General features: G+C 39.8%; 1 protein-coding gene across 1 annotated transcript in view; it reads left to right on the top strand.

Annotated features, from left to right (window-relative positions):
* CPLX1 (complexin 1) overlaps positions 1–17,696 on the top strand; it is a 35,462-nt gene extending 17,766 nt beyond the window's left edge. Inside the window, exon 4 of the mRNA XM_030467576.1 lies at positions 17,499–17,696. Coding sequence (XP_030323436.1) covers positions 17,499–17,696 — 198 coding nt within the window. The remainder of the gene's footprint in view (positions 1–17,498) is intronic.
* Positions 17,697–18,262: the final 566 nt, after the last annotated feature.

Raw genomic sequence — 18,262 nt, 5'->3', positions numbered from 1 at the left:
TTGTGAAGTAAAACAGTTTCTTAAATGATAGTAAAAATCCCACAGTTCCTCTAATGAAACTCAGACCTGAAAGCTCTGAAGTATTGGCTAAGTGGACTAATAGTTACTAAAGCACCTGGGTCTTGCTATGAGGTGCCAGGTCTCCCTGACTCTAATGTAATCAAGGGCACACTTAATAGCTTCACAATACGAATGAAGAATCAAACTGTAAGCTGCACAATGGGGTATCTGTGGAAACAGACTAATGTGTATGTTAGTGCAGAGCTAACAAAAGGACTTATTTATCATGAGTTTGATTAAAAAAACATGACACTGTCTTCATATTTCTGATTAGATTAAGTAAACTATGCAGTTTCTAGTGAACATGCTCTTAAATGCAGCCTGCCAACCCCCCCCCCAGTTCTGCATGCAATCTAGTCCTGATCACAGTGGCTAAAACATCGATGTTTCCTGATTTACATAAGTAGAACTCAAAGGCCAGAACATTGTCTGTAGTTATGGGTAATGCTTGGGAAAAATCAGGAGCTGCAGTAGCTTTATAATCCTCAAAAAGAGGTAAATATCATTTTAGTAAGAAGCCTCATTCTCTCTAAAACAACCGTTTAGGCAGTGCTTTTTTGACAGGGTTAAAGGTGAAGCAATACACAAGAACAGGGATAAAATAACCTCCAGTGCAGCCTGGAGAAGAGGGTCTCTGTCCCAAGAAGCAGCCTGGCTTCTGTTTCCAGAAATTGTCTGAGCTAGGAGTATAAGACAGTTCACTTGGTGTACAGAGTCCCACACGGGAAGGGCAGCATACACTTGGTGTAAGAATTATTATCCCTGTTCTGTGAATACAGCTGGACAGATGTGCCAAAGTGAAAGGAAAAGCAGATGCAAAGAGGGGGTGGGCCAAGTGTATGACAGGTCAGTGCTTTCCTTTATCCTATTTGAAAAATTGGTTTATGATGTTGCAGGTCCTTCGCTGGCTCCCTTACTGTGCCAGTTGCCTTTATCTGGGAGGCAGAACATTTTAGGGAGATGATACCGTGGCTAAGAGAAAAATACCCTGTGGTAGAGAAATGTTGCTAATGATTAAGATATAGATTGCTATCCTAATGGTGACAGTAGACTCAGATTTGTCATGCTTCCCATAGCTTGGGCTATACTGTTCTTTTGAGGACCATGAAGCCCATCACAGAGCACAGTCACAACAAGTACAAGCTTCTTTTGAGTCTACGTCCTTTATTGAATTTGGATTCCACACTACACTCTGCCTCCCAATTCCAGAGAAACCAAAAAAAAAAGCAATTAATTCAAAGTCACAGCAGGATGCTGATTATAAGCTTAAGCAAGATAATAGATGCATGGATATTTTTTTCCTCTTTAAAAAGCACCAAATATATTAACTACAAATTAAAGTAACTGACAATTTTATTTGGAGCTCTTAAGCTGCAGAGAAATGCCCTATAGCATTTAACTTGTGTAAATGCAAATTTACAGACTAATACAAGAGCAGTGATACTGTTATGCTGATCACAACATTTTTCATCTTTTCCACCGAAACGTGATTTTCCTTTTCTTTTGCCTGTATAAGATGTATGCTCTTATTCTTTGTTCTGAACCAACGAAAGTATTCTTGGGGAAAATGCAGTGTTGTTTTGTCATGGATATTGCACATACTGACAAGGAGGAATGCTTTCCGTGTGGATAGTTAAACTTGCTTTGTTTGTGTATGTGCAAAAAAGATGGTTGTTTATGGTTTTTCTTACCCAATAATACGAGCCTCTCTGCTCCATGACTGTTTTCACAGTATCTGTAGGTGGTTTTTCTTCCTTGAAACAGTATCACTGAAGGCCAACTGGCAAGACAACGTCAGAACTTGATATCCTATGTAGAATCTTCTTACATGTTTAGGAACATTTACTATATATGACAGTATTTTCTCTGCCCTTGACTTTTGAAGCTGTAACTTAAATATCGCGTACCTTATGCCATTAACTTATGACAGTTAAGGGATCAAAATGCAAAAGTCAAGGCAACATTTAAAGGCAAATGCCTTTTTTCTTCCACAAAGGAGGAACTTAATTGTGTGTGTAAATTGTGTGGTGGTAGATCTCTGCTACATGTTCCCAAGGCCAGTTGTGCAGCTGATGGTCGCTCCTGGTCCTCAGCACCTTTCTGGGCAGCAGTCTCATGTCCTACATCATCTGCTGAGTCTGCCAGCTGCAGGAGGGGAATGCTATTGGCAGAGCTTAAACACAACAGGGGCTTTGGTGATACCTCTCAGCCTTACAGACCTGGGAATTAAGGGGTTGTATAGCTTCTGTGCTTCAGACCATGAAATACCAAATTGTGTTTTGGGTGATGTTAGGGTAGGAGCATAGGAGCATAGCCCTGCTTGCTAGCCATTCCATTTCATGTAGCTACCCCTAAACTATTGGTGTTGCCAGATATGAATCACCAAGTTATCTGAAATGTGAACGGATTGCAGGTTGCTTTCTTTCCCTTTTCCTGGCAGGAGTAAGTACAGAGAGAGTTCTAAAAGCTTGCAACCTCCCTGGACCAAATTCTTCCCCTCTCCCAGATAAATATACAGTGACAGGATGAAATTTAGACAAATTTATGGTAGCTACCTAAAGTATATTTCTGATCTGTTCACTGGAGCATTGTAGACATGAAGCAAAATCACCATTAAGGGATAAGAATCTGTGTTGTGAGTAGCTCAGAAAGAACCATAAACCAGTTGTCAGGGAAAAAAATGTTGCTGAAAACACTTGAAGACTGTTAAACAAAATACATTAAATTGAACGAGCTTTCATCTAAACAAAAGAATCAAATGTTTATGGCCTGATGCAACAGCGCTATCTCAGGAAATATTTTTTGTTAATATTAAATCAATCTTCAAACAAGGACTTACTGTTGAGAATGAGTTAAACGAGCAGTGTAAGTGGAATGAGTTTATTTTGGTAAAACAGAACTATTCAGTCTGTGTTTGGCACTCATTTTCAAGTAGTACAGCTTCATTTTATGATTACAAGTTAGGTACAGAGTGGGTACAGAGTAGCCCTCAAGAGAAGGATCTGGGGGGTGTTGATTGATGAGAAGCTCAACATGAGCCAGCAGTGCACTCATGCAGCTCAGGCAACCAACGGTTATCCTAGGATGCATTAAGAGGAGCATGGCCAGGAGATCAAGAGAGGTGATTCTGCCCCTCTACTCTGCACTTGTGGGACTCCACTTTGACTACTACATCCACCTCTGGTGTCCCCACCATCAGGACATAGATTTGTTGGAGTGAGTTCAGAGGAAATCCACAAAGATGATCCAGGGGGTGGAGCACCTCTGCTCCAGGAGGCTGAGGGAGCTGAGATTGTTCATCCTGAAGAAGAGAAGACTCCAGAGGGAGCTTGGAACTGCCTTCCCATACCTGAACGGAATCTACAGGAAGGCTGGAGGGGGACTTTTCATAACAGTGTCCAGCAACAGGACAAGAGGGAATGGTTTTAAACTGAAGAGATTTAGGAGGAGGATGTTCTTCAGTATCAAAATGGTGAGACTCAGCAAAAAATCAGCAAAAGTATCTTGCCCTCAGGATATGATTTCCATTTTTTTCTGGTATGTATTTCATGAAATTTCAATATTTAAAAATTATTATTATTATTATTATTATTATTATTATTCTCTAAATATTATATTCTAAATCAATGAGGAGCTGAAATGTTTCTGACCTTTTGTTTGCCAATTGTAAATTACAGGTAGTCATGACATGCACTCACTGGAAAAAGATTCAAAGCACTTTTCAGTTTTTGTAGAGACACAGAAGCCAAACAAGACACGAGGTAGTGGTGTTCAGGATCATGCATGGAAGAAGCAGGGCAGTAAGTAGTATTGAAGCCCTGGAGAGCTAATTTTGGCCTCTTCAAAGACCTACTTGGAGTAATCCCATGGGTTAGGGCTCCCATGCATAGGGGGGTCCGAGGTAGCTGGCCAGTATTCAAGCACCACTTCCTCCAAGCTCAAAACTGAAGCATACCCATGAGTAAGAGATCAAGCAAATGTGGCATGAAACCTGCATGGATGAGTAGGAAGCTGCTGGAAAAATTCAAATGGAAGAATGAAGTTTAAAGAAGGTGGAAAAAAGAACTGGCCTCTTGGAATAAATATAGAAATGCTGTCAGAATATGCAGGGATGCAATGAGGAAGGATAAGGCCCATATGGAATTAAATCTGGCAAGGAATGTCAAGGACAAAAAGAATGCTTCATCAAATGCATCAGTAGCAAAAAGAAGACTGAGAAAAATGCAGTCCTACTGCTGAATGAAGTGGGTGCGCTGGTGATGGGGGATACAGAGAAAATAGAATTACTGAATGCCTTCTTTGCTTCAGTCTTTACTCCTAAGGCCAGCCTTCAGAAATACCAGATCCTGGAGGCAGAATAGAAAGTATGGAAAAAGGAAGACTTTCCCTTGGTTGAGGATGATTGGATTAGAGATCACTTAGGCAAACTGAACACCCACAGATCCATTGGCCCTGATGGTATGCACTCAAGAGTGCTGAAGGAGCTGACAAATGTTATTGCTAAGTGATTGTCATCTTTGAAATGTCATGAAGAACAACAGAGGTGCCTGAGGACTGTACAAAAGCCAGTTTCACTTTAGTCTTCAAAAAGGGCAAGATGGAGGACCCAGAAACCTACAGGCAAGTGAGCATCACCTCCATCCCTGGAAAGGTGATGGAACATCTAATTCTTGATGACTAAGCATGTGATGGAAAAGATTATCAGAAGTAGTCAGCCTCGACTCACCAAGGGGAAATCATACTTGATCAGTCTGATAGCCTTATATGACTGGCTGGGTAGATGAGGGGAGAGCAGTGGATGTTGCCTACCTTTACTTCAGAAAAGCTTTTGGCACTGTTTCTTGTAGCATCCTCACAGGGAAGCTTAGGAAGTGTGGGTTAGGTGTGTGGACATTGAGGTGGGTTGAGAACTGGCTGAATGTCAGAGCTCAGAGGTCTGTGATCAGTTGTGCAGAATCTAGTTGGAGGCCTTTTGCCAGTGATGTTCCACAGGGGTCAGTACTGAACCCAGTTCTGATCAACATATTCATCAATGACTCGGATAAAAGAACAGACTGTACTCTCAGCAAGTTTGATGATGATATACAACTGGGAGGAGTGGCTTATATATCAGAAGGCTGTGCTGCCATTCAGCATGACCTGGACAGTCTGTACAGCTGGCTGGAGAGGAACTCAGTGAAGTTCAGCAAAAGTGATGTAGGGTTCTGCACCTAGGGAGGAAGAATCTTGTGCACCATTACAGGTTAGGGGTTGATCTGCTGCAAAACAGCTCTGCATAGAAGGACTTTTCTGGTGAACAACAAGCTCACCATGAGTAAAGAAAGCCAAAGTAGTTTTAATTTTTTTCTTTCCTGTATAAGTCCAGACTGTGACTCATCTCTGCTATATAAAAAGCAGAGAGCAAGTCTGGACTGTCTCTTTCTCCTATCCTCTGTTCTTCTCTCTTCTCCATTTGGCTCATACTAAACATAGCACTTTCTTAGTCTAGGATAAGGTCTAGCATTTTTCATCATCCTCATTGGAAGTTCTGCCCAAACTCTCTTAAGAGTTTGTTTAGGGATTTTCTATTTCAAAATTCATCCTGATTCATCCTGACCTTAAGTGATATGTCTGGGCATTGTATCATCATAATGAAAGGCTGAAAGAAAAGATTCTGATGAGGGCCTGTTGTTCACACCACAGCACAACTATTTTGATCAAAGCCTAGTAGAAGATTATGTTATGATTTTAATCTTCTGCAATGTCACAAGGACGAAGTCACTATAATGTTCTAGATACTAAGTCTCAGAAAGGTACTATGGGGATGAGATATTTATACAGCATTGTGCTCTATCCCTCTGCAGCTGACAGGCTATGGACCTCCACACATTCTGCCCAAGGATCTTTCTAGTCTTGTTACTCTACCAGCTGCATCTCCATACCTGAAGTGAGGAAACAGGCAGTGTCCAATCTCACAGATTGTGCCAACACACTGCCACTGACACAATTTTTTTCAGGCTTTCATAAAGTGATATCTGAAAAAACCTCATTCTTGTAGCAAAATTTTAATTCTCTTCAAAACCTGAAAATGTTCTCCAGAACTCTGACCTGTTGATGTGATATATGTACCATGCAGTTGTTCAAAGATTATGACCCACTTAGCTCCCTTCAAAGGAGTCACTCTGGGAAAGCCTCATATTGCAGGAGAGTAGTGGTGTCAAACTACTCAAAGAAAAGAGCTGCTGGGAGATGTCCCTACTGAACTGTGGCTCAGGATGTGCACAGAAAAACAGCCAAAGCTTTTCCCCTGAATTTCTCCCTGCAGGAACTCTCCAGCATAACAGAATCACTGAAAAAGGTCCACAGGTCACTGAGGGGGACAGGGTTACACTTTACTTACTGTGAAGTGGGGTATCAGGCTTCACATCTCAAGAGCTCATCTCTACTTGCTGCACATTCCCCATCTGAAATGATCATTTTGCACATGATCTCTCAATTGAGGGGCAGGTAGGAAGTATTATCATCCTGACTGGAAAGGCATTATCTCCATAGAAGGTCTTTGATAATAGTCTGGGGGCACATATCTTCCTTTTCCCAAAGAGGACCTAGTGAAGCTGATTGTTGAGTCTTCAAAAGAATAGGACTCACATTTAGAAAGAGCTAAGATCTGGCATGCAATAAAAAGTCTTGTGTAAGGAAAAGAGAATTGCTGGAAGGCAATTCTGAAACTAATCTAAACTGAATCCATGTGTGAGTAAGCCAAGAAGTATATTCTATCAACACTAAATGACGGTACTTTTTCCTTCGTTTTAGAGGACTCTTTTTCTTTGTGCTAGCTCTTATCTGTGAAATGATAATTTGTAACATAATATACATTGGAACTGGTTGCGACATGCTATGGTGAATCTCACAGCTATTGCCAGCTTTCATTAGCAGAACCCAAATGCATTCCTTATCTGTTTCCATTTCTGCAGAAGGAATTGATTATACCTAAGGGGAGGAAGTTTGAGAGAGTGGGATGGAAAGGAAGAGGAACCTTCCTGCTTTCTAATTCTAGTGGATCTGTCAGAATGAGAATCGGTAATTAAATATCTATTTTTTAAAAAATGAAAAAAAATTAAAAAAGAACTTCACAATAGGCACCTGCAGAGTTCAGAGTTATGGAAATTAATTCAGATGAGGAGGGAGCCTTGGGAATATTTTGCTATCATTATAGGGATAACGAGGTTCATAAAGTGGGTTTGCCTTATCAAGCTTTAGCTATCAAACTGTTAATTATCTCTGCCTGAGCTGGTGGTTAATTCTTCCTCAGGACTCAACACAGCAAAATACAAACTTTAATGGATGATGTCTTAGATGCCTGCCCAGGGACAGGATGTGTTGCTCTGTCCAATGACAGTAAAAACTCAAAACAGCTGCTTACCTTCTAGCTATCAAAATGAGCTAGGTGCTTCTGGGGAACCTCTTCTTCTATTACCACTCATTGCAAAGCCTTTGTGGGAAGGAGTGCCCTAAATGGGAGAACACCTTGCTAAATAATGGGCTTAGTTCCTTTAAACCAGCACAGGGCACCCATGGCCTCTTCTCACAGAGGCCAGCTCTGTCAGGTCCTGCTCCCAGCACCTGGACATGTAAACCGTGTAGAGTGTGACTTCTCAGGCCTTGTACTTTGTGCTGGAGAAATGCCCTGTGTTTCTAAAGCATGGTGCAGAGAGCAAATGCCCTAGCGTCTGGAGTTTTGCTTTTTGTTTTGTATGTACATTCCAGATGACATCCCATCAGGAAAAGATACAGGAGGAAGTGGGAAAAAGGTTGTTGATGTCTTCTAATTAAATTCATTGACATAAAGCAGCTCCCTGCTTCCTTTGTGCTTCATTGTTCGCAGCACTGCTTTCCCTGCTTTAGCAAATCTGGTACCTTCTTCTCCTGGGAGGCCCACATCTGCTCTGCTAAAGGCTGGTGAAGTTAACACTCATTTTCCAAACAGAAGCCTGAACAGCGAGACAAGTAACATAACTTGGTGCTTTTGAAAAACAACAGTGTCCTTAGGCTTGCTGTACTGTGCTGAGAAGCAGCACAGATGAGTGATGAAATATTGATGGGTAATCTAGAGAGCAAGCAAGTAGTTTTAGGGCCAACTATAATTGTACTGTCAGTGAGTTGTCCTTTCTTCAGAGAATCAGACTGTGTCTCTATGGCTCATACTTTTTTCTCCTGACACACCTGTGGGAGAGACAGGCTTCTTTCTTGGGGGGAGAAACAAGTCAGACAAGAGCCAGACTAGGGACTGAGGAAACTGCCACACTTAGAAAGAGACAGGCCTCTTAGCCAGAAATCCCACAAATGGCAGATTTCTACTCTCAAAGCACATCAGTTAAAAAGCAACAAGTGCCAGAATTTGAATACATACCTCAGCATCTCTTAAGTAAGATCTGAAAGAGTAACATACCGATTTGATCTGCTGACATGGTGACAGGAGTAACCCACCAGTGGGCATGGCAGCATATCCTTTCAGCCAGCTCAGATGCAGAGGATCATTTCTACTTGTCCTTAGTGCTTGTCCTGCCCTGGCTGCAGGCTGAATTGAGTTGTTTGCTGGCTTCTCTGTTCTGCACATAGTGAGCCCTTTCCTTCTAGTGATCCTTGAGGCAATAATAGCCCTTTTGTTAGTCCAGTATCAGAGTTTTCCTCACTGCATTTGTGCTAGCCTCTTCTGTATTTGCATGCTATTAATTTTTTAAGTACTTTACTGGTAGTAAAAGAGACACTTCCACTAATACAAGATTTGTTTAGTGTTAGCAGACACTGAGATACGAAAGCCCAGGTTTTCTCCGGGCTTCTAATCTAAACCTGTTACATGAAAAGATTCCACATTTTAGCAGTAATTTGTATAACTAGAGCCATTACCTAAATATGCTGAGGTTTTGCCCCCCTCACCTCCAGAAAAAAAAAACCAAAAACAAACAAACAAAAACAAAACAAAACAAAACAAAACAAAAAATCCCAGCTTATCCAAAAAGCCTATATCTGTTTCAGTGAGATGTATTAGTTGTTCTTTTTAATTACTCTTATTACTTTTGAAGAATGGCTCTTCATTAATAAATAAATAAATTAATTAAAGAGATGGAAATTTCTAAAGTGATAGCATTGCATCTGTTAGGCATGCACAGATGGAAAATAAAGGGAAGATAGTGAAAATTGGTCAGGGGCAGGGAACGGCATGATCAGTGTGCTTGTGATGTGCATGGTCACATGCATTTGCAGGCTCAATTACTGATGTGTTTACTTCCAGCATTCACTAGCACTTCACATCATCCACAGCTCTAGTTCAGTGTGACTGTAAATTCTCTCTTAACCCTTACCCCTCCAAAGAATACTGGAAAACTCATTAAAGATGGAGAAATTCTCAGACAATATAAAAAAAAGACAGCCTTCATTTGCCTAGCTTGAGTAGGATAATGTGAACATGGCTGGACATCACTTATCCAGTGATGGATACTACTTATCCAGTAGAAGTAGAGCTATTGCTTTTTGAAATGGACACAACAAAAAGCCACCATGCCATTGAAAAAGGCCCCATTCATTGCTGTGTCAGAAAAAAAGTACTCAATCATATCAAGAGAGAGAAACAAAATGGGCTTGTGACTCTTATCCTGACTCACTATCTGGAGGGTGTATATCTCTACCCAGCAACAGGTTAACATTTCAGCTGTTCTCTCCTCTCTGAATTGCTATGGGGTCCTGCATATATGGAGAGGGCAACAAAAACTGCAAGTCAAAACCAAGATCTCAAGAACCTTTGAAAATTATTATAGTAAGTTTTATTTCTTGAAAAGGCTCTTCTTCTTACTTTACAAAATAGAAGCTGGCAGGAGCGAGGTGAAGCTCCTTTGCCATAAAGCAAAGACTTGCCTATCAGAGAGGTACTGTAGAGTCAGCAAGCTCTTCTATACAAGGTTAGCTATACAGATCTTAACCTGATGTGGATTGTGAGCTTCATGGGATCTGCCCTGGCTTACTTATCACTGCAGTGCTTAACATCTTGTCTCTGACCAATTAACAGAGAAGATGAGAATACTGAACAATACTGAAGCTTCAGAGCCTGAGTGGGTCCCTCTTGCACTGTAACACCATTAGTACTATTCAGCTGGACTATTAAGATGCACCAGATATTCCCCCTTATCAACTTTCATTCACTACAGACAAGACTTCCACAGCCTCCTGGAGAGCAAGAAAACCATATTGAATTACAAAAGGGAGAGGCTAGTGTGTCAGATCAAAAAGGGCTAGAGAAAGATAATTCATTTTTCATGACTCTGTGAAAGGCTAGAGCATGTGAATAAACACTCATCCTTTCTTACTTGCCCTTTATGTGTGCCTAAAGTGTTCTTCCCATTTTTAGAACCTATTGATGCCAGAGTTCTCCCTGTCATTAGCTAATGGGATTCAGAAGTACTTCTTGTACTTCAGAGGCAAGTGTATGTCAAAGAATTCAAACTAATTGATTAACTACCTTTGATTTTACTTAGTCTTGGGTCTGAGCTTGTGGCTTTGGTCTCCACAGATGTACTGTCAGGGTGGATGTGCTAATTAAATCCTAGCCAAAATGGGGTATGGCAGGATTTATTCCACACAGAGGAATCCCCGAGGAGTTGATGACAAAAATTAAATAGTTTCCCAGCAAGGACTGAAAATAATCACCTAACTAATCTTCCCTGATCTCTTACTATTACAGAGTTACATTGCCGTGTGCTGTTGGCAAAGTCAGCATTGAAAACATTAGTGTAGGTTACTGAAGAAAAAAAAATTCTTAGTGGAAACTTCGCAAGAGCTGAATGTCCTGTCAACCTCATCCTATCAATCTAGGGAAGTTACCGAGGACAGAATAATCTTATGAGAATGGCATGGAAGCAACTTGTAATATTTCAGCATGTCATCATTATAAGCAAAGACTGTGTTTCAGAGCCGACTCTCTCACTGCAACCCTCTTTGCAAGAATAAATCTTACTTAAGCTCTCTGTCTACCAAGAAGAAATTAATCTCTCCCAATACAGATCATAAAGAAAGCTGGGTAAATGCAGATGCATACCTATATGTCAGGCTAGAGGTTTCTTTTCCTTCCAGGTTAGATCCCAGGATTCTCAGCAGTAGGGATATAAGTGGTCCTTTTATATCTGAGGCTGTTGGCTCTCTTCTTATATTTTCTGATGTTGGTGGTATTTTTCTAGGCTTTGTCTTGGTTTGGGGTTTTTTGTTTTTTGTTTTTTGTTTTTTTTTTTGCTTGTGTAACAGTTAACCTATGTTTGTGAACTGTTGTCTTGTTTAAATAGAATTTAATTTTAAAAATTTCTCTCAGATTGTCTCTAACTAAAAGAAGAGAACTGTTGGATACAAATGTCCTTCATAGAGCTGAACTACAGTAAGAAACATAAATGTAGCTGAAGCATACTTTCAGTCATGTACTATATTACTTGTGGAATATTTTCTAAATAAAGTCTTGGTCTTCTATGATGAGCTTTCTTACCTCCCATTTTTCTTTGCTGGTAATACATTCCTACATATTAAAGAGCTTTGAGTGTACTACAAATGCCAAGGGCAACATAAAACTCATAATAGCAAGCATTGACACGTACGCGGAGAAATTAATGCAACATGCTAGAAACAAAACTGGGTCTCAGAAACTGTTTCATTTAAAAAAATCTAGGGGCCTCCCGGTGATTTGCAAAGCAATCAGATTCAGAGAGCTCACGTAGTTTATCTGTTGAGAGCTAAACTTGAAATGAATCAGCCATTTAGGTTTCAAGCTTTGCATTTCAGCTTCAACCTGTAGTCTGCCAAAGTGCTCATGACCAATATGACAATGAAACAATGAACCCTAGCAAGCACAGACCTAGCAATGCAGGGTGATAATAATTTCTATGCCTCATTAGCAGTCTGAGACTTCTTTCATCCCCTGAAGAAGACAAAAAAATATTTCTTTTGGCAGTTATCTGCATCTTCACCATGCTTTTCACTGTAAGGGAAAGCTGACTCATTCTGCAGTGAGCCACTTCTCATCCACTGGAGCATTTCACAGAACCATAGAATCACAGAATGGTGGAGGTTGGAAGGGACCATCAAGTTCAGCTCACCTAGAGCAGGTGACACGGAGCTGTGTCCAGATGGGTCTTGAAAGTCTCTAGAGAAAGAGACTCCATAACCTCTTTGGACAGCCTGTTCCAATACTCTGTTACCCTTACAATAAAAAAGTTTTTTCTCATGTTGAGATGGAATTTCCTGTGTCCCAGTTTATGTCCAGTGCCTCCTGTTCCAACACAGGGCACCACTCAAAAGAGACTAGCTCCTTCTTCTTGACACCCCACCCTTCAGATATTTCTAAACATTAAGATGCCCTCAGTCTTCTTCATAATGAACAACCTCAGGTCTCTCATAAGGTTTCCTTATAAGAGAGATGTTCCACTTCCCTGATCATCCTTGTAGCCCTCTGTTGGACTCTTCGTAGTATGTACCTGTCCCTCTTGAACTAGGGCGCCCTGAACTGGTCACAATATTCCAGATGTGATCTCAATAGGGCAGAGTGCCCTCAATAGGGCAGGGGAAGGGTAGAGGCATTTCTACATATAGTAAAGAGTGACTATAGAAAATATTTAGAAAATAAGTAATCTAAAGTACTGCAGCATCCTGGGGAATTAATTTTACTAGCCTTTTACTAAAATGTAGGCTTTCATTTGTCAAAGCAAAAAAATTTCAGGAGGCAGGAAGGAGGAATAGCAGCTTGTACTCCATGTTCTGATCTTATAAAGTGCACATATAAATTCAGATATGTCCTGTGGTTTTATTATGTCAGATGTCTAACTGTACCATAAATTTTTCTTAACTTGTTCAAGAGACTATATTTGTGCAGTCACTGACAGAAATCAGCTTCTAGGAAGTTTTTCTTGTAGTAAACTACATTCTTGACACTGGAAACAGAAGAAACCATATCCCACTCTGATAGGAACCTTCTGCAGCTTGATGCCATCCTGGTTATGATAGAGCAAAATTAAATTTTTGCTGTGACTTATAAGCAATTAAACTGTAATTGTTAGTGTGGAATATGTAACTTCTCTTTCTTCTTATCTTGTATCAGCTGCTTTGAAGAAAAATAATTTACCCAGATTTTCATAATGGAAGCCACAAGTCAGGTTCTGGAGGAGAGATTTTACAAAGGACCTAACAGGTTTAGAAGTACAATATATACACTTCTTATCTTGGGTCTGTGGTCATGAGCCAGTGTGGTGACTTCAGTCAAACCTCCAGGTTTGACTATAACCAATATTTTGGAAGCTCTTATCCTACACTGTTCTTCATGAGTCATATACACTCTGTCTACTGTGGAGATTTCTTCTCTGATTACAGGATGGAAGGTTTTGCTATTCAGAAGTAACTTAATTACCTCCAATCCTGAAACTTTAGCTCAACCCCTCACCAAAGCTAACCATTATGCAGTAATGCATTGTTTTAATATGGATGCTGCATACTCAAGAGGAAGCAAGCTAACATATTTGCAAACACAGAGAAAAAGAAAACATTTTCTGCTGAGAATTCTGAAAAAATCATGATATGTGATACCTATCCCTGTTCCTTCTCATAGACTCTTGCTTTCCAAAGAGAGGAAATATAGACTCCTCCTTTCAAATGTCTCAAAAGGCTTCCCCAGGAGTTGTCTGGAAAACTAATCCTGTCCTCTTCTCCATAGCAACTCCTTGGACATCAAGCCAGGGACAAACAAACTGATGAGAAAGACAGGTGGACCAACAAAACCAACCAACCAACCAAACAAAAAAAGAGCAGAAGTTCACATGTAAATGAAATAAAGATACCCCTAAATTGTGGTGGAAGAAGAGCCAGTGTACATTGCTGAGCGAGATCTACATCAAAGCAGGCTCTGTGTACTTAGAGCAGAGCACTCAGGGCTCTGGGTTTCATCTCCTGTATGAAAACCCTTCTCTCATTCTCTAACAACTCAAGGGCTTGAGGGAAATAGATGTAGGGAAAGAAAAATATGCTGTTTCTGTTTCCATATAAACATACAACAGCTCTCATCATAGCAAGTTCTGTAAACACTACTGAAGCATCAAGGCAAAACTAGACCACAGTCCATCACAGTGGCAGATAACTTCCCTAAGCCTCTGACTGAAAACTGCCTCATCATGACCTGAAGCTTAAATCCAGGCTTAACAGCCTGTTCACTCACAGACCAAAGAAATCATGTAGAAAGACTAGGCTTACATATATTAAATACACACAAACTATTTTTCTGTAGGTAGGACTTCAGCAGCTGTAGAATTAAATGTCAATGGTAAACACTACTACCTTTTGCTCTAAATTTGTTTCAGTCCTAAATATAGTCCTGGAAGTTTCCATGAGCTAGTTAAAGATGGGAAGATCTTAATGGGGATGGTGTTGTCTTTGTAATGGAAGAATAGAAATAACTTAGAATGCATAATAAATGAAGGAAAAAAGGAAAGATTAAACATAAACATTTTTACAATAACTGTGTATTTTCAATTTTCCAGATTTTTTACCTTTTAAAATGCATTCTAGAAAGAATCAGATCACATAAGAGGAGAAATATTTTATAAGTAAAGAGTTTCTAAGTTTCAGAACAGATAAGAGACCTTCACCAGCTGAGGTGTCTATGCAAAACACTGGTTCAGATCAAGTTAACCCTTGAGGAGGAAGGGTGGGCAAGCTGCCCTCACAGTGTCTTCTCTAAACATAGGGTTTCAAGTCTGGCTAATAATTTTGTTCTTTTAATAATTTTGCTCATATGAAAACTTTGCTTTTTATAATTTGATTACCACTGAAACAATTTCACACCTGAAAAATGCCACACTGTTCATCTATGGATCATCACAGCATTGCATTTGATTAATGTAGAGCATTACAAAATGGCACCAGGTTTAAATTATAACACTAAATATTCAGAATACATTCTTTCTTACAAAAATCACTCTTGATGCAATGTCGTGTTTCTCCAAGAGAAGAATATTTTTGTTCAAAATAAATTTGTATGTAGGTGTTACATAAGTACTAGGATGAAATGGCTTGTTTCTTTATGTTGCATCATCAGTACAGGTAGGAACAAGGAAAAGAAATTTCTGCACTTGGCATTTGTGCCAGTAACCTGGAATGATCCAATCTCATTTTTATGTCCCTTTTATAGTGAAAAATCTCTTTCCAGGCCATTTATTGCCCCATTCTGCAGCTGCTTAGGGCTTGACATATCCTGTAAGAGCTGAGGTATTTCTAGCCCTGTGCAGTTCTCTGTGGTCAATCAGTAGAGACTTCCTAAGGAAATGTGTCAGCACAGGCTGACAACTACAGTGTTAATTCCTCCATATAATCTTTGATCTTCCCTCTGTCCTAGCACACAGCATCCCTTGAGTTGTTGTATTTGCTCCACAGTTTCCCATGGTCTGGGTGTTTGTTCAACAAGTTTGTGAGCTGAGGGATCAATCAACCATGAGCTGAGAGGTGTTTTGAGATGGAGGATTTGAAAGCATGCAGGGAACCTGTGTGCAAATATGATTTATGTTGTCTCCACTACTGCTCTTCTCTAGCAGGCAAAGGAAGGTAAAACCTGTACATAAATTATGCTGGGAATCACCTAGAGACATCTAACTGTGTCTTAGGAGGAAGAATGAGTATTAGACAACCTTACAGGCTGCCCACAGCCTAGCATTCCCCTGCACTGGTTTTTGGTCCTATATTGGGTATTCTTTGTGGTCAGCTTTGTAACTACAAGTTGATCAAATTCTTCTTTTGCCTCAGATGTTAATGGAAACATCATCTGTCTTGAATATCCCTCCCATGAAATCTGGTGTCACTAGCATTTACTAGGTACAAAAATAAGAAGATAAATGTCCTTAATAAACATTTTGGCTTGGAAAAATTGATTTAGAGAACTAGGGGTTTTGGAAATTACTGATTTCAACCTTGCAAGCTGTCACCCTAAATCCTAATAATGATGGAAAGAGGAAGCAAAAATATTGCCTTTGCTGAGAAATATCTAGGAGTTTCTTGTCAAACCTGAGAGCCCTTTGAAATCAGAAAATCATGACATCATCACAAATGTATTTTTTGCTTTACTGGTAAACAATTTAGACTATTCATAATGGAAAAAATTAAAAGATTAAATCATTAAAAGAGCATCTACTTCATGTTTATTCAACAGTACCATACTACTTATAATAGAAAATATTGAGTACTTTGTACCAACATGATTCTTTGATGGTTTTGAATGATATCTGATTTTCTTTTCAAAGTTCTTTTAAAGCTTATTAATGCGAAGTATTTTGCTGGCTTTTGCATGTGTTCAGGTAAGTTATGGTATAGTTCTGAAGTACACAGAGCAATCTTAATTCAATTTAGTACTTTAATTAAAATCTAAACATATATAAAGGAGTGGCTTTCAGAGAACAATAATTTTGAAGCTAATATCTGTTACCCAAATGCCTTTTCTCTTCCGTCAAGTGGCTCCCTAATGTAACTGAAGTGAACACATGAAAATAGCTGCAAAACTTAAGAATTACTGAAATGCATGAAAGCTGAGGAGTGATGAGGATTGGTCATGCAGAAGTAATTTTTCTTGGACATGTCTTCAATAAATCTGGGATTTTGAATATAGAAACTTAAAATGAGATTCTGGTTACTCATGTAAAGTCTTAGTTCTGTGCATTTCATTCTCAATGGGAGTAGCAAATTTCAGGTATCCATTCTATTTGTAGGCTTAAGGATGTTTCTCTTTAGACCATATGAGTCAGCTTTACCCCCAGATGTGAAGAATTCACTGTGCAAATACAGGGTTTCTCATGAGGATTTATTTTCACTAAGAGGTTTTTCTGTCCCACGTATTCCAAGAGAACTAGAACTACCTAGAACTATCTCATTTCCACTGCAGTCCATCTGCCATATTCCTGTGTATTCTGATTGTGGGTTTTGTTTGTTTGTTTGTTTTTAATAATATTTCTCCTAAAGTTTTACCACATCTGAAAACTTTTACTATAAAATGCTGCAGATAGAATTTTAAAATTATTGTGGACAACAGACTTGAGTATCAGACTTGCTAACAGAAAAAACGAGGATGAACACCAGCAGAGTATGAGCCTGAAACTTTAACACAGAGCTTGCATTATCTTTACCAGGCGTATGGCTGTATAGTGCCAAATTCTCCCCTGTGCTTGTTTCTGAGTTATCTGAGCATCTGACTATGTTGTTTTGTGATAGCTGTTCATCTACTGGGCAGTACTTACAGGGGAGTTGTTAGGATTGATAATTTGGAGGTCTGTGCAAACAAGCAAAAGGAGAATATTAATAGTTCATATTGCAGAGTCTGAGGCACCATGTGTGATGGCTGGCTTCATCAGTCATCCTGCTCAGTGAGTGACTGACAATGTATTATCTCCCCCCTGCAGTATGGGATAAAGAAGAAGGAAGAAAAGGAAGCAGAGGCCCAGGCTGCACTGGAAGCTAATGCTGAAGGGAGTCTCACGCGCCCAAAGAAAGCAATCCCTCCTGGCTGTGGGGATGAAGAGGAGGAGGAAGAAGAGAGCATTCTAGACACAGTCATCAAATACTTGCCAGGGCCCCTGCAGGACATGTTCAAGAAGTAATAGTTGCAGTCTGGTAGATGGGCATAAACAGTACTGCAAAGGATTTCTCTTTTGCCCAATGGGGATTTACAATCTTGCCATTCACCACGCAGCCCTCCCCACCTCTTCCCTCTACTGCTCACTGGGAGTCCCTTTGCTTCCCATTCCTTTTGACTGCCTCTTTTCCTTCCCTCCACCCAAGACTCATCCATTCCTTTTTTGTACATAGTCACATCCAGTAGATGCCTCTGAATGGATGTAACAATTTAAAAGCTGCAGACTACACAACTTTTATTATAAGCCATAGTACTATGTATGTTAAATAAGGCAATTGTACATTAAGCATAGAAAAGGAACAGCCTCACATGCATTTCCATCCAATGCAGGAAAGAGTGTTCACTGAATGTGAACAGTGGCCTTTTAAATTTTCTTTAATTATATCTTTTATTATTATTGATAATAATTATTAGTCATTATTATTAATATTCTTGTTGATTGGCACACACTAAAAATTTGTTGTTGAGCATATCTGCCCTTGGAAGGGATGTCTCAGTCCTCCCATGGAAGCAGAGTTTTTGTGTTTGAAT

The sequence above is a fragment of the Calypte anna genome, chromosome Z (genome assembly GCF_003957555.1).
Source record: "Calypte anna isolate BGI_N300 chromosome Z, bCalAnn1_v1.p, whole genome shotgun sequence".
NCBI classification, from domain to species: domain Eukaryota; kingdom Metazoa; phylum Chordata; class Aves; order Apodiformes; family Trochilidae; genus Calypte; species Calypte anna.
Note: the sequence above shows the minus strand (reverse complement) of the source record. Positions and strands in the feature narration are given on the sequence as shown.